The sequence below is a fragment of the Glandiceps talaboti genome, chromosome 8 (genome assembly GCF_964340395.1).
Source record: "Glandiceps talaboti chromosome 8, keGlaTala1.1, whole genome shotgun sequence".
Taxonomy (NCBI): domain Eukaryota; kingdom Metazoa; phylum Hemichordata; class Enteropneusta; family Spengelidae; genus Glandiceps; species Glandiceps talaboti.
Genome location: NC_135556.1, coordinates 11,659,728 through 11,684,548, shown reverse-complemented (window position 1 = coordinate 11,684,548; position 24,821 = coordinate 11,659,728). Strand labels below are relative to the sequence as shown.

Sequence of the window (24,821 nt, the reverse complement as noted above, 5' to 3'; positions counted from 1 at the left end):
TTTGATTAGAGTTCAAAAGGTGGTCATTGTGAGGAAGATGATAATCCATGAGTATGGACAATACCACAATGTTTTACCCCCAGGAGACACTCTTTATTTACATTAAAAGGGGTGTCATATAAATTTTAACAAAATACAAAGTACACGAAATATCTTATCCGGTTATCTCTGGTTTTATTTTTCTGCAAAACTGTATGAACATCAAGACATCATACGTGTATAGGCGTTTTTGTTGACATTCGAAATTGCGAACAAGTTCAGCAAATGTTTGTTCCCATATACATGTGTATCTACATTGTACACAAGCCATTAGACTGAAGGAGTCATCATTGTTAGCACTTCCAAAACGCTTTTGTAATGAAAAAGAACAGGAGTATCCAGAGCTGTACCATAAAAGAGGGTGTGGTTTACATTACAATGAAGCATATATACACAACAAAAAATCTTTTCAACTACACAAGACTGGTATTTTTCAAGACTGCAGCTCATCGACAATTTTCTGAATGTCCCCTGTAGTGGTACCCAGTTTGGCAAGTAATGAAGACATGCATGTAACTGAATTGGAAGAAGTTAAGGTATTGCCCAAATGACTATCATTTCTAGACAACGCATACAGCAGCACAACTGCCATTAGCGTCCACTCAGCTGGCCTCAATGTCACATTCTTACTGTGAAGATGAAAACTTTTCACCAGCAATCCAAGACTGTGTGCAATATCTCTACGAGTTAGTCTCAGTGATCCTAAAATGGATGCATACACTTGACTCAGTTTATCCACTACTATTTTCCTGCGAATTCCACTCTGTGCCTGGGAATCAACAGGTGGAAGGATAATTTGTCGGTCATCTTCCTCCTCCTCCTTTGTACCCTTTTTACTTTTTGTCTCGGCCACTTTTCCAAAAGTTCTGGGAAAGTAATCCTTCAATTTCAGCTCAAACAACTCACGATCTTTCTCGATTTCTTTCAAATCTGGCAATGGTTTTGTTGGTGCTTGCATACTAGATGATTCTAAATATAAAGGATTGAACTCCTTCATCTCAGGTCCTTCTGATCTTTCCCTATCTGTGGTACCATCAATCCTGCTGCTTTCCTCCTCTCTACTATGTTTCCTAGCATCTTGCGTTACCTCCTGAGTATCTCCAACTTGTCCAGCTAAATCTAGTGGCTGGTTTTGTATCATGGCTGCCGACTGTACACTTTGTGGTACCTGCATAGCTGCTTGCTCTTTTACTTCATGTTTCATTTCATATTCTTTTGCTACTTCATCACCAAACACAATTCTTAAAGTTTCAGCAGTTCGCCAGTCACGCAGTCTTTCTGTCACTGTTTCTAATGGTGAAACTTTCTGTTGCACAGTCCTTGATTTCTTGACTTTTTTACCTTTCTCCTTTTTAAACTTATCTCTAATAACATCTGCTTTCTCTGTGCCAGGTGTTGAAAGTGATGAGTCAGTTGTATCAGTACATTCAACCATAGCTTTAGACACCTTCACCTCAGCTTCTTTTTCCAGTGTCATCTCATTTAAATCTTTCAGTAGGCCAGTACTTTGAGATATATTGGTATTTGAGTTTTTGTTCTCAGAACAGGAGTCTTTGATGTCAGCCATACCATTGTCATTTGGATCAGTGGAGTTCGTTTTCGTACTTAATTGAGCCGAATCCTTCTCTACGCTTTCATGGCTTCCGTCATCCCTATCATTTTCCAACATCATACTTGAACGGAGATCACTGGCAACTTTTTGAAGGGTTAAATCATCGTCCTCGGCATTTTCAATATCTTCTGGTCTCACCTTGACCGCAACCAACATTGCTTCCCCATACCCCTTGTTAGCTTGACTTTGACCGCCATCAGTGGTTTTCTTCAATAAATGGACTGCTGGTGGCTTCTCTTCATCCCTCATCCACAGAGGTGATGTACTTATCTGTTCTTGGTAATATTTGGAAGATTTATAGCAGTGATTACTACAGAAGCATTTTCTTTCACTGATGTCATACACGTTGTTTACCTTTGTGGAGATATGGTATTTTTGTTTTGGCATATCTCTTAGCTCATTCAAACAGAGAGGATATCCACACAAGTGACCGACAGATCTTTCAACCGCAACGTCTGCATAGTGTGTTGGTGTCAGGAACGCAGCACTGTCGATTAAATACTCCTCTGAGATTGGGTTGTCCAACAAACTTTCTACAATTCGATAGGCTTTCTTTTCACAGTCTATTTTCTTCTTCGCCTTGGCTTTGGCAGCAGCGATGTTTGCCGACTTAGAACTAGATGCGCCACCACCACGCCGAACCTTATCGGTCGAAGACATTCCTTTCCCCGACTACTGTGCTGTTTGATTTAAATTGACAATAGCAGAGAGCACAGTTCTTGCTACTCATTCAGCAGAGTGTCATTCAGCACGAATCAGCAAAATATATGTTTCATTGATTGCGCATGCGTTGTTTTGTACTCGTTTGCGACTAAAGTTAATAAGCATAGTTTCATCTACCCTTTTACTAAATAAGCTATTTAAAAAATATATTTGAATACAAAAATAGTTGTATACTAGTATATAAAAAATACTTCATCACAATAAATTATGCCAATTGAACATGAAAGGAAAATGAATATTTATAAATTGATATATTCGAGGTTGCTATTGGTTCAAAGGTTACGCAAAATGGCGACCTCCATGCAGTGAAGAAGAACGTGCCATATTATTGTACTTCAAAATGCCACCAAAGAAGAAAGCGACGAAACCGGAATGGATCGAATGTAGCAAATGTAATTGTTTAGTCAGTAGCAGGGATGTGACCAACCATTCTGAGCTATGCACTGGCGATTTGTATAGAAATCTGAATCAATCTTGGTCGGGTAATCGTGCACATGGCCATGGGTTTATTGAGACGGATAGCGATACACTGTATGCTGTCGTCCATTCGCGTGTTGAAAAAGGTAATGACAGTTACAACCATTTGCAAAGTTTCCTTGTATAGATAGAAGGGACTTTACATCCCCACGGGGGAGGGGGTGATTAAGTTAACCGGACAAGGGAACAGGGGACCGACTGTCAAGAGATGTGCAACCTAGGGAGTTACGTTAGGTATAGAAATAGGGTGAGACTCCCTAGCATAATAATACTGATTTGTATCGTCTGCAACGAGGGACACCCTTCAAGTTCAACACATGTCCCTATTATATAACTTTTTTATCATTGTAGAATGGGGGGGGGAGGGGGTCTAGTTGTTAATAACTGTTCAGTCACTTTGTGAATTCATGACATATACACATTATTTTTCTCCTTTAGCTGATGAAAGACTGCCAACAAAAATTCAACAAAATTTGGTTCAAGTGAATCCAGTGACAATGAGGATGTGTCATCTGTCCATTGGTAAACCTGTTTGTTTGTCAATAAAACAGTGCCAAGTTATCTGTACAGCATGGCCTGTGGCAACAATTCCTCCAAGTTATGTTGGCATTGATGACAAATTGAAAAGAATGTACTGTATTCAAAATAACGATGTTCTTGCTATAAGAAGACTTCATTGTCCTGTTCATACTGTAAGTGAGCTTATACTTGCCTCAAGGTTAGTACAACCACTTATGTTTCTTTGAGTATCGACTGAAAATTTTCACATAACTGCATGTGTAAGATGCAAACTGAACATACATGTATTGTGGTAGATTGTGAAATATGTTATGTTGTTTTGCCCTTGTTGGTCTTCCAACGTATGTGGACACTCTGACACTGTGTATCTTTACAGACGTATTGTGATGGCTGCATTTCACTGACTTACAAGCATATTATTTTGTGCTATGAAGGTATCCCAGGTCAGGGGTCAGGGTTGAAAGGTTGCCAGTCATTGCTAGAAAAGAATTATTCTAAACTGAAATATATCTTTGATGAACTGAAGATAAAATTAAGTTCAACATGCTGACATTTTCTTGCTAGAGTGATTGTTTAAATGATTTGACTCACCTCTATTTCATTGATTACAGGAATAACTACAATTTCCTCAAGGAAAAAGAGTTTAAAAGTTTCTTCCTTCAGCACTTCGTTGATAAGTTTATCACCATTGGCAACAAACTTCAAATTACATATTTTGGTAAACCATGTACTTTCAAGATCATTGGCATTACTGGACCAGATGGATCATTAGTTTCAGTCAGCCAATCAAAGGATGAGTTTGATTCAGAAGATTTTCCTGCTGACCAATCAGAGCTCAGCTTTTCAAATATTACAGCTTCCATTGGTGGACAGAGTGAATTATCACTAAGTTTAGCTCAAAATTTGGATGAATCATCCAAGAGTTGTGGTGAAAGCAGTGAATCAGACAAGCGAAGTGAAAATCCGTCCATTTTGTCACCAGACTCAGTTTTAGACGAATCCGAGCTTTCAGCAAAGTTTCAATCATTAGATTTAGAACATGATGCAACTTCAACACCATGTAGGACTACAAGAAAGATTTCTGTAACTCCTGGACCATTTCCAGAGGATGACGTCACACAAAGGGAAGCAAAACAGAATTATGATTTGAAAGTGTTCACAATATCAAGTAGAACAAAACTGACAATTCTTACACTGAAAGATAACAAAAACAGTCAAGAAAACAGTAATAAAAAATCAACAGTTGGGTACAGTAATATTGGTGGATTGTCTAAACAGCTTGATATTCTTAAGGAGATGGTGGAACTGCCTCTTAAAAGTCCAGAAGTTTTTGAAAACCTTGGTAGGTGTAATTATGTTGTACTTGATTGTTGTGTATATCTCTTAAAGGGCCATGTTTCAATCCTAGGTCATCACATGGTTTTAGGATTACATGGAATCATTCTTTGTTCTTGACCAACTGTTTCTCCTTAGCTCTGCCAAAATACCAGACTCTTTTTTCACACTTCACTTTTAATCATAATCTGAAGTTGGTCATAAAGGGGTATGTTTCAATCCTAGGTCATCACATTAGTGTTCATTCGTTTTGTTCAAGGCCAACTTTTTCCATAGCTCTGCCAAACAACTGTTTTTTTTTTCACACCTAGATCCAGAGTGGGCCTTAATAATGATGTTTTCTACTAATGATGATGTTAATGATGTAATTTATAAAATCTACATATATTAATTTAGTTTCTCAGCTGAATTAGTGTATTCAGTTTTGTAAAAGTGTAAGATTGTATACTGTATTTTGATCATTGTAAAATTCAAGTAAAATTGTCTTTGTTTATGTCATTAGGTATAGTTCCACCACGAGGGGTGCTACTCTTTGGTCCACCTGGTACAGGTAAGACCCTATTGGCTAGAGCCATAGCCAATGAAACAAAGGCTTACTTTACTACGATCAATGGACCTGAAGTACTTAGCAAGTAAGTAGAAAACACACCAACTTTTACTTCACAACTATCAATAAAACATTTCTAGGAATGATGACACTCTTATTTATATTGTTTCTATAAAGTACATATGCCATGGCCAGTGACCCACCTTGCAGTCATTTTGGAAAGAAGTGCCTCAAGAGGGCGCCCTACATGAAGAATAATGCAGGTTGAATCACATAGCAGTTCATAATACAGTCAATGAAATGTAGTTAGAACAACTTCTTGAGCTCCTGAATAGTACTTGATCTGCACCAAAGCAAGCAGAATGTTTTGACTGGTTGAGAATGCCTTTAAATTATGCAGTGAAACACTTGGAAAGGATTTTTTTTAAAGGATGGTATAGTACTTGGCTATGTCCTCACTTTTTGTCCAAAGGCTTCTCTTGAACAGTGCTCCTAGTGGCAAAAGTATATAATCTTTTGTCTTTCTGATACCTACACTCTGGCATATTATAAGTAGACTTGAGTTTAGTTTTGAGAGAAAGTTGTAAGTCTTAGAATAATGACCTGTCATAGTCAATGAAACACAATCAGGTGTATCCTAGGGAGTCTGCCACTAGCACTCACCAAAGCCCAACTCCCTAGCTTATATAAAACTATGTATCCATTTGATCATTGGATCACCATTCTACCTTCTTACCTAAACAAATCCCAGTCATTTCAAAACTGTCATATACAACTTACATCTTTTGAAATTGGATTTGTATGTAAATGTTCATATTTACTGTAATTTTTTTTTTGGACAGATTTTATGGAGAATCAGAGTCCAAGCTGAGAGGCATATTTCAAGAGGCATCCAGTCATGCACCTGCTGTCGTATTCATTGATGAAATTGATGCATTATGTCCTAAGAGGGACAATGTACACAGTGAACTAGAGAAGAGGATTGTAGCAACTTTATTGACATTAATGGATGGAATATCAACAGTAAGTATTTATAAACATGACTGTACAATACGTCATAGTAAAGACAAAGGATTGTATATTTTCGCCACTAGGGGCATTGTTCCACAGCAGGTTTTGATCAGAAGTGTTTGCCAGAATCATACAACATTATGGCATACTTCAAAAATCATCCTCTCCTAATATCTACTGATAAATGTTGATGGCATTCTTGGTTTATTCAATCAGATCATCCACTTCTTTTAAATAGTGTAAGTTTTAGGCACAAATAAAAGTCTGTTTACAGCCATTTTATTGATTGCTTCTTGTTCTGCCTAGCATTTAAGAAAGTATTCACTATCTAAATGTAGCAAGACTAATTCCACCAGATGAAATTGTTCAAACACAACTTTGACCACTTCTTTCATTAATATTCTTGCTTGGTCAATGTATATGTCTGAAAGTGCATGTGATATATGTGTATGTATGTATGTGTGTGTTACAGTGTGTTGGTGTATGTGTGTCTGTGTCTTTATGTCTGTATGTAAAGCTGCTATTAAGGTAAAAATTGCCTTAAAAGGTGTATTTACTGTCTGACTAGCCCCCAAAAGATAGCTTGTCTTCATCTCGGAATGTAAGTATACACATCATATACACAAGATAAGTGTCACAAAATATCTGCATTTTGTTTCAGATGGAAAGCAAAGGACATGTCATTGTTCTTGGAGCAACTAACAGACCAGACTCAATAGATGCTGCATTGAGGAGACCTGGAAGATTTGATAGAGACATTGAAATTGGCATTCCTAATGCCAAGGATAGGAAAGATGTAAGAGATAGTAGATAAAGACAAAAGATTTCATAGTTTGGCCACTGCTGTTTGTAAGCAGAGTACAATGACAGTTGTATATTATAATTTGTTTGTTTTTTAAATCACCATTTCCCAGATAGTCGACAGTCAAAACATTTTGCTAGATTTGTGTCAGCTCTAGTAAATTTTGAACCCATGACCTCCTGACTCCAAATCTTCAGGTCTAACCACTGTGCCACAGGGAGCTGGTACTGTATTTTATATAGGTTGAGACACAGAAACAAGAAACACTGGCATACTACATATTGTGAAGTCATGATGGTTGAATGGTTAGAGTGGATGGCTTGGAATCTGCAGGTTGTAGGTTTGAGCCTTGTCACTGCTGTTTGTTTCTGAATGGCTATAGTCCTTAGGCAAGATTTGAAGTGCAATTGTGCCTCAGTCAACCCAGCTGGAGAATTGGGGGTCTGGTTGGACAGAGGGTGCAATGTATATAATTGTTTATTCACCAATATAATAAAATTAACCTTAAAATAGAGACATATACACAATCTACATGGCAAAAGGGATCAAGAAATGGCAAAGCTGGTAAATTTGCATCCCTAGTTTAAGCCTATGTGCTTACAGTGGTTGCAGTGATTGTATGTCTTCCAGGGAGTTGAGAAAGTGTAATAGGTTGTTGTTTCACTATAGCTCCATACCAGGGGTAGTAATTGTTAGTACCTGGAGCTCTCCGGAGAACATGCACATTATAAATCCACTTTTTATCATCGTTGTTATTTACATAATAAAGTTTGTTCTCTATTAGATACTTGAGAAACAACTAGTCAATATGCCACATAACCTCAATGGAGAAGATGTTGAGAAGATTTCAGATAGTTGTCATGGATATGTCGGAGCTGACTTATCTGCACTATGTAAAGAAGGTGTGTGTTATTAATTTGACATTTGAAATTTCAGTCAGAGATATTTTGACAAACAAGTTTGTTTTGTAGAAAGTCAGACACCCAAAAGTATGTTGTTACTTTAGTATATTTTGTGTTAGTTCTGAACTCAGAGTGTAAATAATTTACCTAGTATATTTCAGCTACAATACTCGGCCTTCTTCCAGTTACAATGAGTAACACTGAAGTAAAGCACTTTCTCACGCTACACTCATTTATAGCATTCATATTACAATGAGTAACACTGAAGTAAAGCACTATGTGCTATACTAATTTATAGCATTCATATCAAGTGTAAAGTATACTGTTTCAATTGGTTTATTCACAAGCCTATCATGTGGCCTGTCTAATGTGATATGTGGTCAATTAGCAAATGAAACTGTATACTTTTATAGTTGATATGGATGGTATAAACGATAGTGGTACATACAGAAAATGCTTTACTTTAGTGTTATGGGTTGTATTATTGTACATGTTTCAATAATGTAGACTTGTCGTATATGACTGAAGAAGGATGTTGTATACTATTGGTATTTCAGTTCCCATGGTTGCATATGACAAGTCTATGCATTAGACCAAACTAGGTAATGCTGTGGGTTTTGAACTATCGATAGTAAAAGCAATGATTCAGGAGAAAAGGAAACAACATTTTTGGGTTGTAGTTATGATAAAAAGTATTCATTTTCATCTATCAATAATTTCAACACTTGATCTCAAAGTACATGTTACTTACAAGCCCTTCTCTCACTGTTCTCTATCAGCTGCCCTACATGCATTCAAAAGATGTAAAAGTCTGCCAACCGCAAGCACTGATGAAATGATTGGTCAGACCCTAATACAGAGAAACGACTTTGCCTTTGCACTAAAGGAAGTCAAACCTAGTGCAATGAGGGAAATTACAATAGATGTACCCAAGGTAAGTAGTAGGCCTGTTACAACCAAAATTAAAAGTGGCCATATGGATGAGAATTGAGTATTTATGGATTTTTTAATTGATAAAACAACTTTACTCCATGTGTTTCTCCTTGAAAAAACAATGCAAAATAACATATGCAGGTCCTTGTTTGGAACTCAATAAATTAGAAAACATTAAAAAAATAAGCAAAATGTTTGTTATTGTATGTATATTTGTAAAATGACAAACGTTTTACACATTTACATTTTTTTTTGCAATTTATTTCAAACAAGACCTTGGTGTATGCTATTTTATCATATTGGTTTTTTTTTCAAGGAGAAACACATAGTAGTTAACCTGTTTTATCAATCAAAATTCTGAAAAAAAAATGACAAGTCTACTCCATATGGCCACTTTAGAATAAAATGGTGCTTTAATGGGCAGCCTTTAAGCCAGCTGAATACTATCAATAAAACCTGGGATCTTTCAAAAAAGTAATTGTACATGTTGGTGATGCTTCTAATTCATAATTATACTTTTATCAGTCTTGATAGCTAACAATTGACAATTGAAGCCAGAAAGAAACTATGAATCAATTGTACTATAAAAGGACCTGCATTTCAGCAAATGTGATAATTTGTACTCACATACTCGTTTGTTGGGTAGCCATCTCACCACCTCTGATACTGTGATTATTTTCTCATCATGCCACAGAGATTGCAGTCTCGCTGCCAGACTCGTGACTATCATCCCTAAGCTTTGTATGCCGAGCGGTGTAGCCGCGAGAAACGGGGGACTTGTCCTGACAAGTCCCTCTCTCCTCGCAGCAAAGTCGCTCGGCATACGGTATATAAAAAGATTAGGGGTGATAGTCACGAGTCTGGCAGCGAGACTATAGATCATTTTGCTCAATTGAAAGATATATTGGGTCATCTGAACATGAGAAAAAAACAAAAATAATAAAGGGCTGCCCTTACAAATGAGTCATCTTTTGGTACAATGATAGCACTAAAACTGAACATGAGTCATGTCTTGGGAAACTTGAATTTATTGCTAAGTATTTATTGTAACCATTGTGTCATGAATTACATTTAGCATGAAGCGAGCAATTTATTTTTTTATTTTTCCACAGGTGCTATGGTCAGATATAGGTGGACAGATTGTTGTCAAACAGAAGTTACGACAAGCGGTAGAGTGGCCGTTACGACATCCTGAAGTATTCCAACGCATGGGAATACAACCACCACAGGGTGTTTTACTATATGGACCACCAGGTTGTTCAAAGACCATGATAGTCAAGGCTTTAGCGACCGAAACTCGGCTAAATTTTATCGCTGTGAAGGTAAGAAGTTGTGCATTTCAATGTCCTACCTTCATGTGTTATGTATCTCATATCACTGCCCTGTCTATTTCGAAAGCAAATTTGTATTCTGAAAGGGCAACGCCACTACAGGAAATACATAAAGTATTTTTTTTTTGTTCTATGGGTTCTGGAGAGTAACTTCATGATTTCACTTCCGCATAATTTTTTCTCAGTTGCCAAGAAACTCCAAATTGAAACTCCTTATCTTTTCATGGCTCTTAGCAGATATGAATATTTATTAGATGCACACTGAATTAATATTCATGACTCCTAAGAGCTTGTTCTCTTCAGGTTGTCAACGTTTATGAAAATACCTTTATCTCCTTTCAATGCCACAGAAGTCCATCAAGTGCCATACTAAACATTTGACAACAATGAGAAAAAATTCAAAGAGTGTTCTTCTCCCCATACAAAGAATATAAGATACAGTATCTCTTTGTTGGTGTACTTTCAGGGTCCTGAGCTGTTCAGTAAATGGGTGGGTGAATCTGAGAGAGCTGTCCGTGAAGTATTCCGAAAGGCGAGGGCAGCAGCACCCTCTATAGTCTTCTTTGATGAAATTGACGCCCTCGCAGTGCAACGTGGCAGGTGAGCTGCTTGTTTGCTGTCATTATCAAATTATAGACTATTTTTGATATAACAGACTCAAAGTCCAAATTAAGTGATGATGGTGTATTGGTTTGGGTGGCCAGCATATACTTTGCAAATGAGCCATTTTGAGTCTTGCAGCTGCCATTTGTTACTAAACAGCTAAAGTTCTTGGAACAAGATTTTAATCACCATTGTGTAAATGGGGACCTGGTAGGAGAGGATTTGCTACATATATATGAAGGATTTGATTATGTGGACTTCGAGAGGCACCCGGGATGTATATTCCTTGAGTTGGGTGTCGCAAGTTGAGGAGATGTAAAGGGTTCTTGTCATGATATGGGTCCGTACCATGGATAATACTTGTCAAGCACAGTGTGGGAAGTATCATTAATTCCATAGCTTAATACATGTTTGGACACATATGTATGAAATATTTCAACACATTTTATGTAGAGTTTTTATACATTTAAACATTAATCTCAGCCTTCTTCAATTACGTAGTATCCAGTGTCTGTGAATCCACTTTGCCTCTTAGGGAAGGTCGCACAATGTCACACAAGCTCAACAAATGAACATCGTTCATTTAGGACAAAAACCCCTCCCCCTCCCCCTAAACGAATGCTCACAAGTGCGACATCCAGCATTTATACATGATGTAAACCATAATGAAAACTGTAGTGGTCACACCACTATAGATCGATGTACTGTGAAAATTTGATTGTTAAACACATTAAACACTACTAGAAACTCAGCACCATACATGTATCTCACATTAGAAGTAATTTCTATCAACTTAATATCAACATCTCAGTTATAAATACAAAAGCAGCTGTCATTGAAGGAGTGAAAATTGTTGTCAAAATTTGGTTAGAAGTGCAAAAATCAGCAGTCGCATTGATGCCAGACCCCTCCCCCCAAAACAAGCAAGCTCACTTATTGAGCTTGTGTGACATTGTGCAATCGTCCCTTACCATACAGTAATTTTCTTCTCGTTTATTCCTGCACCTCAAGCTCTACTTGCAGAGATTATGATCTCAAAAATCTCATAATTATTATTAATATTATCATTATTATCATTTATAATGGTATTGATGACCATTTTTCAGTTCTGGAGGAAGCAGCCAGGTTGCTGACAGAGTTGTAGCTCAGTTGTTGACTGAGTTAGACGGAATTGAAAAGCTGAGTGATGTTACTATCGTAGCAGCTACAAATAGACCTGATATGATAGACAAGGTAAGATCTCATAAATATGAAACAAAGTGAAGATGAACATATATATAGTGCGGGGGCATATGGCAGATTATTGGGTTTCGTGTGAAATTCATGTTAATTTTTGCCAACATATCTCATTGTGTTCCCCATCATCTGAACAATTAAAAAATATATGCTGGCAATTTTTATTTCAATATTAAGGGTAATTTTTGCAGCAATTTCATAAATGATGTAAAATCATGTTTTTTCTGTATATTGATGGTACATTAAAATGTGTGAACGCTATGATTGCTTTATATCTGTATAAATGTACTTATGGGTATCCTGTAGACTATAAACCTGTAGACTGTTGTATAATTTTGCATTTTAATCACAATATTATAAATTCTGGCTTCTTTATTTGCATATCATTTGCATATTATGTATGATGCTTCCGGTTTATTTGATTTCCTGTATTGTTTGATGTTGCTGATTGATATTCTTTCAAAAATGTACGCCAACCATGAATTATTTCAGTTACTCTGAATACTCTGGTTGGTTTTTATCTTTTAAAGCACTAGTAAGTCCAAACCTTGACTATGCTTCCCCAGTGTCTTCCCCACATATGTACGAGTAGGGATATTGGAAAAAGTGCAGCGTCGGTTCACCAGGATGATTCTGCAGCTTGGTAGCTTGAATTATGAGGACAGTTATGCATATTGAAACTGACAACTTTAGAAACTAGATGAATTAGAGCTGATTTGCTGGAAGTGTATAAACTTTTCCATTTACATAATATTATTCTCCTTTATCCAGTTGTATTTTTCAAAGTATCTACTTCGACAACAAGGGGACATAGATTGAAATGATTTAAGTACAGATTCAGATTGGATATACCTAAATATTGTTTTCAGTCAACATGTTGTAAACATTTGGAACAGTTTACCAGAAAGGATTACTGTTATTAATACACCAATTAAATCATTGTAATTACTTAGTAATTATTTTAATCCAAATTGGATATACGTAAATATTTTTCCAGTCAATATGTCATAGACATTTGGAACAGTTTACCAGGGTTATTGTGACTACATCCGTTAATCATTTTAAAGTGTGTATTGATAACACCTCAGAACAGTAAGGGGTCTATAAAAGCCTCAATGGCTTTCTTCCCCATGTACATTCATGGGTACATGCATGGTAAAAAAATAAAGTCATTCATTTATTGCATAGAACGACCCTTGCCAAATTATATGTCCTTTTGACCAATTTCGGCGTATTGGTGTGGCTTGTTATCAAGTGTACATACACACATTAAAAATATTCCTTTTCAGATCTGGCATCTGGTTTTAATACATATCTACACATGTAGTATTGAATCCTGGACCGGTACATTCTACACAGGATATAGAGTCCAAGTTTAGGTCTACACAAAACTTGAAGTTTTACCTCTCAATATTAGCATACAAGTTACATAAATTGGACCTCCTGCAAATATTAGATAGAAAAGAAACATCACTCAGTAAAACACCTTTAGAAACCTTCAGAATGTTTTACCCCCACTTTTGACCAATTGAGATACTATCTAGAGCAATGGAAAAAGTCAATATGGCAGCTACTTTAGAACGTTTTTGTTATTTGTTCTGTATGGAGTTCTCCCTCTATGTTCTGTAAAAATATCATGTTAAAAAGTAAATGAATCATTATTAAAGGCATTTCATGAGTGCTCATTAATTTCCCACTTTGCAATGGTGTTAATATGAGATAGACAAGTTGGCATGTGACTACTTATTCCCAGCAATGAAGGTTATTTGTGTATGAGAATTACCAAAAGATGTAGAAGGGTACATTCCATATTGTTTACGTTGAGGATTTGAATTTCAGATTTTCTTTGAGTACTAAAAAACGTGGAATGATAGCTAACAATGCAATAAAATTTGATTTAAGATACTATTTTCTGGTGGGTTGGTGGTTGGGGTTCAGTGGTACATTAAAATGCGTCTCTGCTGTTCCTTTCAACCTAAATTCATGTCTGACCAAGAGGAAGTTCATTGCGTAATCGAATGTAAGAGTGCCTTCATGCTGAATAACTAATGTAACAGCGGAGAACACGTCTATTCATGTTGTTCCCTTGAATTGACATGTAACTCCAACCAAATAGCTATACTAGTAGAAACGTAGACAATGCATACGACATAATGGCGTGAGTGAGAGACTAGACAGTAGTTTTGAATAAAATTTCTGTTCACTCAAATACATAACTTTGTATAGTAACGATTTAATTGATGCTGTGCTATTGATCAACAATATGTTTATATCAGATGTGAACTAAATGCCTTCAGTAAGGCAAACATTTAGATTGCTGTTCCTTCACGCCTTCTCGAAAGAAAAATTCTGCACTACCAAACATGATATTGCATTTCAATTAGTTACTACATCAATAAATAAAACGTAGCTTTGGAACTTATTATTCATATCCTCTTCTGTAAAAGTTGAGTTTGGTGTATTTTCAACCCGATGTAACTTTCACTAGAATCCACCATTTTAGTTCACTATACGAACAGTCATATTTGACCATGTCTTTCCACCGGGGTAAATCTTTGGCAGTGGACGTGTAAATGTGTTGGGTACAAGACGAAATGACACCTTTGACTTAATTTACCCCCCGCGACCTCTCCCCTGGGGCTGTGAAGTCAAAAGTGTCACTTTGTCTCGTACTACCCCTTGACAGAGATGGTAGTTTAATATATATGTGGGTCACAGGTAGGGTAAAGGTTGGGTAAAGGTGGGTAAACTTGACTTTTCGTACAGTAAACCTCAACTGAATCTCTTCTTTTGTGCCAGTAAAGTCAATTTAATACTAGACAATAATTTTGAAGAAAAAAAAATTAATCAGGTCTACCACTCGAGTAGTTGTTTTGTCAACTATTTTTGTCCTTGTTACCACGTCTACTCAAATAAAACCTACCTAAGAGTACCCATTCATTCTCATTCAGGCTAATAGCCTACCATCCACAGACACCACCACACAATCTAGGTTAGTGTAATCTGTTCAACTTATGAGATTCGCCAAGTTTTATTACAAAAGGGCGATGGATATATTCACTTGTTTCAAAGATGGTAGACTGTAATTTGCTAGTTAAATTTCAGTAATTGTATGTGTATTAATGTCGTACAGCTCGACGTAGTACTAGTTTTAGTGGAGATTCGACTAACCCTGGGCTTCGCATCACTGTTTCATAGCTGACCCCCACGGGCTATCTGTTCCGATTATATGCATGAACCATTTATTAGCACCAATGATACCATAATGGAAGTTCGTTGCATTATCGAATGTAAGAGTGCCTTCACGCTGAATTACTAATGTTACAGCGGAGAACATGTCTATTCCTGTTGTTCCCTTGAATTGACATGTAACTCCAACCAAATAGCTATACTAGTAGAAACGTAGACAATGCATACAACATAATGGCGTGAGTGAGAGACTAGATAGTAAATTTGAATAAAAACAATCGAATCTATTCAGTCGAATACATAACTTTGTATAGTAACGATTCAATTGATGCTATGCTATTGATCAACAATATGTTTATATCAGATGTAAACTGAATGCCTTTAGTAAAGGCAAACATTTAGATTGCTGTTCCTTCACGCCTTCTTGAAAGAAAAATTCTGCGCTACCAGACATGATATTGCATATCAATTAGTTACTACATCAATAAATTTATTGGCACCAATGACACCATAATGGAAGTTCATTGCGTAATCGAATGTAAGAGTGCCTTCATGCTGAATAACTAATGTAACAGCGGAGAACACGTCTATTCATGTTGTTCCCTTGAATTGACATGTAACTCCAACCAAATAGCTATACTAGTAGAAACGTAGACAATGCATACGACATAATGGCGTGAGTGAGAGATTAGACAGTAGTTTTGAATAAAATTTCTATTCACTCAAATACATAACTTTGTATAGTAATGATTCAATTGATGCTATGCTATTGATCAACAATATGTTTATATCAGATGTAAACTGAATGCCTTCAGTAAAGGCAAAAATTTAGATTGCTATTCCTTCACGTCTTCTCGAAAGAAAAATTCTGCGCTACCAAACATGATATTGCATTTTAATTAGTTACTACATCAATAAATAAAACGTAACTATTTTTGTCCTTGTTACCACGTCTACTCAAATAAAACCTACCTAAGAGTACCCATTCATTCTCATTCAGGCTACCAGCCTACCATCCACATATCACCACCACACGATCTAGGTGTAATCTGTTCACCTTATGAGATTTGCCAAGTTTTGTTGCAAAAGGACGATGGATATATTCACTTGTTTCAAAGATGGTAGACTTTAATTTGCTAGTTAAATTTCAGTAATTGTACGTGTATTAATGTCGTACAGCTCGATAAAGTTTTAGTGGAGATTCGACTAACCCTGGGCTTCGCATCACTGTTTCATAGCTGACCCCCCTTGAGCTTCCTGTTCTGAATATATGCATGAACTATTTATTGTTTCGATACTGAGAGGTATTACATGCAATAATATACATGTACTAGTATACAATGATATTTTCTCTATTTTATCGATTAAGTAATATATCTATTGAGATCAGAAGTGCATATTTTTAATCAGCTCACACATCCATGTAACACCAGGGGATGAGTGCATCCTTAAGTGTGCATTCTTAAGATCTAGCCCAATTACTGAAAATCACTAAATATGCAAATAACTCATTAAAATTACAAGCTATGTGTTATTGTCAAACTTCATGACACATGCACTTTGTTATCATTAATGTATGTACTAAATTACATTGGATTTAAAGTGTGCATTCTTAAGATATAGCCAAATTACTGTAAACCATCAATTATGTAAATAACTCATTAATATTGCAAAGGATAACAATAGGGTTGGATAGGTAACTGGATAAACATTCTGCTAATGAACACATATACATAGCTTGGATCAGTGTGTTGATAAACATTTTAAAAACTGTACAGTTGTGCTACAATGCCATTGGTGCTATTTTTATTTATAGATTTGGAAAATACAAATTTAAGATATACACACGTCATTAAATATATACCGGTACAATGTTTCATTTTCTAAAGTTCCAACAGTCATAGATTTTTATAAGAGGTCACTTGGTAGAGTAGACTGAAGTTCATTTGTAGAAACTTATATAGTATATATACAGCCTGTTGTCACTATTGAATGACCTAGATTTTGACTTTACAGATGTTTACTGTTGCTGTTAGCATGGTCGTATTACTAGGCACATATGTATGTCCTTTTAAAATTTTATCCACTTGCCTAACCATCCCTGTTGTTATCTTTGCAATATATATCCCCATTTGGAAGTTGCTATGGGTGCGGCCTTGTTGCTAGGGCCAGGCATATGTGACATTGTCCATTTGTGTATGTTTATCCACATATGGCCCTTAATTCTATGTTTGTCATTGTAAAATCTTTCAAATGATTTGACTGCGAGTCTGTTCAAAATTAAAATAAAAAGTTTTAAAAATAGTAAGTACTTGTTGGTGATACTTTCAATTCATAATCATATTTTAACATTCTGAATGACTTAGAAATGGCAAGTAAAGTCAGAAGGAACATTTGAACTGTTTGTTTTATTGAATGTGCCCAAATTTCAGTGATAAACAATAATTTTCATTCAGATACGCACTCATGGGTTTCCTAACCCTGCCATAGAGGGCGTTGATTTAATTTTTTTCATCTAATTGAAGACATTTAGGGTCGTTTGGGTCATGAGAAACAGAATTAAGACTGCCCTTACATATACCTACCAATTACTGTTATCTTTACAATATACATAATGTTCTGACTGTTCCTATGGACATGGTCTTGTTGATAGGCTTATTTGCATACATGTTTTGATATTTTTTTTGCCTGACTAACCAAAAATGTTGTTATCTTTGCAAAACATACTGGCATTGTTAGCTGTTGCTAAGGCCATATCAATGGAAGTTGACTATAATCATGGATTCATGGGTTTTCATTTGAGGCCAAATTTTATTTTTAGCCCCCTAAGACTAATTTTGAAGATAAAAATTGCCAACATGTATTTTTTTATATGGGGTCCTATAATGAACGTACCCATATATGTTTCATAAAATTAACATGCATTTCACACGAAAACCCATATGCCCCTGCACTAATACTGACTTTTTTTGTTATGATGCATTTTAAGAATGTTACAACTAAAATCACAAAACCTGAAACAAATGTTGACTGGATTGACCAAAATCTTACAAACACTGCTATATTTTTATCATCTTGCTTGACAAATATCTCTGTTGGTAAGATTGTTCAGCCAGACAGTATTTTGCTTCAGCTTTCTTGATATTCCTTGTTTATGAATATGAAGCAAATCGTATCTGTACACATTGTACTTTGTATGTGTTTTTGCTAATGTATATTGGAAACTTTGTAACAGAGGGAATAAATCTGGTAAAAGTTGCATAGATTTCTAAACATTATGCTAATTTTGGTGAGGAACACAGTGGAATTTAGGTATACTGAGATTGTATGAACATGGAGTATTGAAGTTATGTTATGTTTTGTATGAGATTCAGTGATGTGTTTGGAATGTTTTCATTATTATAAGCCCAAGTAAACATATATCAGACTGACTCAAACACCCACCCACACCCACCCACCCACCCCAAATAAATACACACACACTGTCACATACCCCCCCCCCCCCCCACACACACACACAGTGGCAGACACACTCAGAAAAAAACACACAGAGGAACAAAAAGACTTTTTAACTTTCATTATAAACTGTGCCAAGAATTGGCCAACTGTCACATACATGTAATGACATTTGCAAGCTTGTGTATGTGTATAGCCTTCTCCCTCTCATGTTCGTCCGCTACACAAGATCAACTCTTCCCTCTATTTTTAATCACCAGCTGTTACTCTAGACCAACTGGTGAAAGAATCAGTTCCTTTGAATGAACTTTTTGTGTAAAATCTACACCTTGATCGTTTCAAGTACAAAATTAATTTAGAGAAATATGCAAATAGAATGATTGTGATCATTCATCCTCCACCAACATTGATGATGGAGGGCTATGTTGTGATTTATTAAAAAGTGACGGCTCATTCTATTTTGCCAGGCACTGATGAGACCGGGCAGGATAGACCGGATACTGTATATTCCATTGCCGGATAGTAAAACAAGGAAAGAGATTTTGCAGATTCAATTCAACAAGATGCCCATTGGGAGTGATGTAAACCTGGATGAATTAGTGTGTAAAACTGAGAAGTACTCAGGAGCTGAGGTTGGTATAAACTTCTAGATAGGCAGCCATAGTACTACTTACAACACTGGTAATCGAGCCTTTGGTTTACTAAAACAGACTCAAAGTAAAGCTTCAGTGTGGTAGATTACACAAGTGGGTGATAGCAGTTACTCTGTGTACGATTTTAATCACCCTGTGTTTAACATAGAGTTAAACACAGGGTGATTTGAAGTCCCGAAACAGCACTTCAAGTTCATGGAACTCTAAATAAACTAGTTTTCAGAGATGCCTCCCACAGTAGGGAGGTATAATTAAACCGACGTCCATTCAGTATCACTGTTGTATCAACATGCAACAAAGGTTGTAATTTATGTGAAGAAAACTAGATTTAGAAAATTAGAATTTATGAACATTTCTTTGATTAATGTTATGACTAGTTATTAAAAGGGAACACCACTGCAAGAAATAAAGACATTTCCCTAAACTTTTGGTAAACAGTCATTTCATGATTACACATCACATACATTATGCCTGATTGCCGAGAATCACCAAGGTGAAACTGGTTCTTCACTCACTGTTCAGTGGAGGTCCTTGTTATGGACTTACATTGTCTCATGGGCCTCAACAGACATGTACATGTAATACCGAACATGATTGCCTTATTTAAACGTAATAAGCACATATAAACCTTGAATATTTATGGTGTATGTCCAATTTGAATTAAAATCGGATGTGGTGAAAGCGGTTAGATGTCTTTATTTACCTCTAAAGTGGGAAGGCAGTGGTCACCTAGAACAAAACAAATGACACAAAGCAACGGACATAGAGGTAGATAAAGACAACTAGCCACTTTGACCACAGCAGCTTTTAATCAGATTGGGTGTATATCATACTTTGTACATGTAGTTCTCAGTGTTGTAGGTTCTTGCTGTATGCAAAACTAAATGTAATCACCATGAAGGTAATTAACTTATTACTGTATGCAATACTCTATAATTCTCCCTGTAGGTTGTCGTTGTGTGAAATATTTTGTATGTCATCGTGTTTTACGTTGTCAGTATGGCAGTACTTTGTACATTGTAACAGTATGGTATGCTACATTTTGTAACTCTATGTTATAGATTGCTACCCTCTGCCAAACTTTGTAATTCTCCATGTTGTAGGTTGTTGCTGTATGCCACGAAGCAGCACTATCAGCTATGCAGGAAGACATTCGTTGTGAGTGGATTATGCAACGACACTTTGACCAAGCTTTGAAAGCAGTCACACCAAGAATAAATGATGAACTGATTGCAGAATATGAACATTTTGAAGAAAAAAGTGGATTACATTCAGTTTGATAATGAATTACACACAGATCATAGTACAAAAAGTCATTATGCAATGCACGAGCCATTTAGAACGTATGGAATATATACCTTGGTCATTCTAAATCACAACAACTCACGTCTATGTCACAACAACACATGTCTACGCCATTGGTTTTGCTGTGTCCAAAATGAGTTAAAACGTTAAAAATTGCCATTACTTTCCCCATGTTTTCTTTGATATTACTGGTGCTGGTATAATTATATTATTCTCCAATATTTGTTTTCATTCAGCCTGGAAAATACTCGTGACCTAAAGGTTGTCAAGAATAATCGCTAGATGAGTAGTGACAAAGACCCCTTAGGTCTTGAGTATATTCTGGCTGAACGAGGAAAAATATAGGGGAATAATATCTAATTGTTTAGCAAATATGTCTTTAGTCAAATATTTGTTTCTGACTTGACAGTTCTGCCAGTGCAGAACTTACAAAAGCATAAAACGTGAACTCCAATTTAAACTCAGAAATTCAATCTGATCGCTACTCTGCAGAGTTGCGGAAGTTTTACCAGGGCATTGTGCTAATATATGTCTGTGACACGGTTCTATATGATCACAACATTCATTGTGTTGGAGGCACTTTTTTGTACCATTATATCTGCTTTGCAACTCCATAGTATCAAAGCAGGAGGAAACTTGTATACCTTGGGAAAAGTCTCGTTCTTGAGTGTTACAAACTGAAGAATATTCTTCTTACATGTACATATAGATATGGTTGATTTAGTCAAACTCTGCCAGTGTTTGGCAGGCTTTTAACTCAGACTGCAGTGGTCAGAGGCAAATGAGACAACTTGGCTATCAACAACCCATGTTGTGATAATCCTGATGTTTACTCTCAGGTGTACTGGTAATATGGCTTACCTTCTGTGGCTAAGGAGAATCTTGCAATGGATAGTTATTATCATACGAGTAATGCCAGGACTCAGAGTCATGTTGTAGGATATGATTTATTGTAATGATGTGCAGTGAACAGATCAAGTGAATTGTAAAATTTAATGCAAATTTACCAATAAAATCAATACTATCATATGAAACACAATCTTTTGAAAGTAGTGGTTTATTTTAGTGGATGGTACAAGATGATATCAACCGAGTGAACAGTGATATACAATAGTGTCACTTTTCTTTCCTCATTTATATAACAAATACAATAGATGCCAAACTCTCATTAGATAAAGCTAGCAGAGATAAAAATTACTTTTTTTAATCGCTCGAAGGGAGATTATTACAATGGGTTCCGTCTGTACATGACATGTCATTTCTCAGACTTTCTATAAGACCTTGACTTTTGAGCTTGACCCACAGGGCCTTGAAATTGGCCATATTTGCTTACAATTTTTTTTAGTGTGTGTATTAATGTTTAGTTTTTTTTAAAAATATTTGTTTTTGTTTGTTTGTTTTTGTTTATTGTTTCATTTTGTTTTGCTTTTTAAAAATATCTGTTCCCTACAATGTGCCATGTGATAAAGTAATGATTTGAAATGCTGGTGTTGTGTGTATTTTTCTTTTGCTTGTTTTAATAAACCAGCTTTACTATGACTATCTTATTAATTATTTTTAAGTTAGTTCTACTGAGCTCCCTCACCCAGTGTCCCTTTAAAACTGCTACCCTTCCTCATCCCACTCATCATGAGAAAAGTCTGTCTTTTCTTTTCGAGGACAAGTATATTTTTAAAAGGCAGAAATGAGAAGCAATCTAAAACAAATATTTGTAAACCCCCAAAAAACATCACACAAAAATGTGTGTACAAATATGGCCAATTTCAAGCCTGTGTGCTTGACCTTGATCTTTCTGATTAATTATCAAAATCAAGTTAATTATTGCATATTGCAGAAACTTTGAGATATTTCAAACTAACTTACATTTTATAACATCATCAGAGATAGGAAATAAAGAATGAGAGATAATACTCACATGCATTAATTTTAGTGCTCATATAATAACTTTCTTTCACTAAATTACCGCCACATTTGGTGTAGAAATCAACGATTTGAGTAAAGCTCTAGAAACTTAAGACAGAGAGACTTGATTCAAGTGTTTACACCTAAAGTATAACATATGCCCTTTCTGTTGGTGTCTTTATATTTGACCATGACCTTTATCTTCCTGCCAAATTTAACAAAAGAAATCAATTGCATCTGTTATTAGTTACACAGAAGTAAAGTATTGTAGGTCTGTGTCTTCTCTGAAGACTTGTAATCTAGTGTAATCTTTTCGTTATAAGCGCCACCATTTTAGTCTACTGGTCTGTTGTTTGTTGACTCCACTAAGGGGTCACTCAACCAAATGACCAACATACTTATGCAGGTGATGTCGAAGCGATTTGAATGAGAGCTACAGTAGTTGCTAAAATTAGATTCTATAACAAGTAACCTTTATCTCTGCTATTAAAAGAAGTACTACAAGGCTACTTGCAGCGATGACAACTTCATCAAATTATTATGACAGTAAGACTGTGTGACCATTTTAGGGTAGATTCCGTGTATTATACCACTGCCCCAGTATGGGTGCTTTTGCCTGAACCACAGTTTTCATCCTAGTTCCTGCTGGAACCACTGATGACAACACCGTTCCTGCTTGAACTACAGTTGTCATTCCAGTTTTACTGGAGCCACAGTTGACATCCGAGTTCCTGCTGGAACCACAGTTGCCATTCCAGTTCCTGCTGGAGCCACAGTTGACATCCCAGTTCCTGCTGGAACCACAGTTGACATCTCAGTTCCAGGAACTGCTGTTGTTCCTGGAACCACAGTTGACATTGGTGTTCCTGGAACTACTGACATCCCAGTTCCTCCTGGAACCACAATTGATACACCTGCAATTGTTGTCGTGTCATTCATGCCATTGTAAGATATTGTACCAGTAGTGGGCACGATACCACTTGTTGACGTCACATTTACTGCAACCACTGTCGATACATCTCCAGTTGTACCACCATCAGTTGAGTTGGCCTTATCTTCATTTGCTTTAACAGTCTGAACAGTAGGTTTTTTCAATATCGCACCACCACGAAGCCAACCACCTTTCCAACCAGCAGCCCGAACTGGTCTTGCCATTTTTGGTTGTTCACCGACTGGCGCACCGATAGACATTGCAGTCAGGATGACGACAAAGAATGCGAATATTTGTAGCTTCATAGTGGATGATAAGGCAGACTGAAACAAAGTACAATCATTTAATTATGATGGTCGCATTGATTAAACGGTTTTGGTGAAGCTCAAATGTGCAGACACGTAATCAATTTGGTAATATGACTTTTTAGCTGTGATGTTGCGGGTGTATGGGGGTGGGGGAGGTGCAAAAATCATGTGATTTTGCACACTAGCATCGTGACATGTCTGACAAGCACATTAAAACCAGAATTACGTACATCAATGCTTCCAATAAGGACAAAAAAAAAAGATTTGGGATTGTTGTGCAAACATGCATCCATAGTCTGTAAATTAAAGTGCCAAGTACATTGAAGTGTGAAGGAAAGTAAACAGTGCCTCCTCTTGACATCCTGAAACTATTTTTATAATGAAATGAAGATGTATATAAACAGCATTCATATTCATGGGAAGCATTTTATGTACTTCACATTGCATTATGCATCAGGGATGGCGACATTAGATATGCAGTTCCGTAGAGCAGTAATGGAATTGTTAAATGAAAATTCCTTGCAACAGCCTGAATGATTTTTAACCTAATTGGTAAATATGCCCTAGTGTTGAAATCTATATTTTCTTTTATAACTTCACTTTACTATTCCTGAATGCTTCATCAAATGTTAACAAAAAAGAGTCAGTGAACTTTCAATTACCATTAAATTCGTCTGAAGTTTGATGGAGATGTTTCTAGGGGTGTCTCGATGAAGAATTATTCGAGATGTAAATGAACCCTACCTCTAACACCCACCCATTCTCCCATATGTCATGTAAATGTGGTGTTTAGTCAAATTGCTTAATTATAAATATCATCATGTTTTAAGGGTGTCTAGCGAAGATACGAATAAAGTCAGAACAACATTGTTTTATCCCATTATATTGTTGATACACAAATTGGGTGATTTTCAATGAAAAATCTTAAACACCAAAACTAATGGGTTCATTGAACTGAATTGTCGTTGGTGTGTTTCCCCTGGATATATGCAGATGGAGAATAATAA

At 36.2% G+C, this 24,821-nt stretch overlaps 2 protein-coding genes across 2 annotated transcripts; one reads left to right on the top strand and one right to left on the bottom strand.

The window, feature by feature from the left end:
* Positions 1 to 228: 228 nt before the first annotated feature.
* On the bottom strand, positions 229 to 2,396 carry LOC144439010 (putative RNA polymerase II subunit B1 CTD phosphatase rpap2). The gene has a single exon (XM_078128249.1). The coding sequence runs from the start codon at positions 2,309 to 2,311 to the stop codon at positions 473 to 475; it is 1,839 nt and encodes a 612-aa protein (XP_077984375.1). The 5' UTR covers positions 2,312 to 2,396; the 3' UTR covers positions 229 to 472.
* A 318-nt stretch (positions 2,397 to 2,714) lies between these two features.
* LOC144438813 (ATPase family gene 2 protein homolog A-like) lies at positions 2,715 to 21,606 on the top strand. The gene is made up of 13 exons (XM_078127990.1): positions 2,715 to 2,937; positions 3,290 to 3,569; positions 3,982 to 4,712; positions 5,208 to 5,337; positions 6,095 to 6,275; positions 6,925 to 7,059; positions 7,850 to 7,967; positions 8,747 to 8,901; positions 10,013 to 10,222; positions 10,698 to 10,831; positions 11,941 to 12,067; positions 19,183 to 19,347; positions 20,472 to 21,606. The coding sequence occupies exons 1-13, from the start codon at positions 2,715 to 2,717 to the stop codon at positions 20,646 to 20,648; spliced, it is 2,766 nt and encodes a 921-aa protein (XP_077984116.1). The 3' UTR covers positions 20,649 to 21,606.
* Positions 21,607 to 24,821: the final 3,215 nt, after the last annotated feature.

Coding starts and splice junctions, on each gene's coding strand:
- LOC144439010 (XM_078128249.1), bottom strand. CDS start 2,311: ATGTCTTCGACCGATAAGGTTCGGCGTGGTGGTGGCGCATCTAGTTCT.
- LOC144438813 (XM_078127990.1), top strand. CDS start 2,715: ATGCCACCAAAGAAGAAAGCGACGAAACCGGAATGGATCGAATGTAGC. Junction 5,338..6,094: donor GGACCTGAAGTACTTAGCAA/GTAAGTAGAAAA, acceptor TTTTTTGGACAG/ATTTTATGGAGAATCAGAGT. Junction 7,060..7,849: donor ATGCCAAGGATAGGAAAGAT/GTAAGAGATAGT, acceptor GTTCTCTATTAG/ATACTTGAGAAACAACTAGT.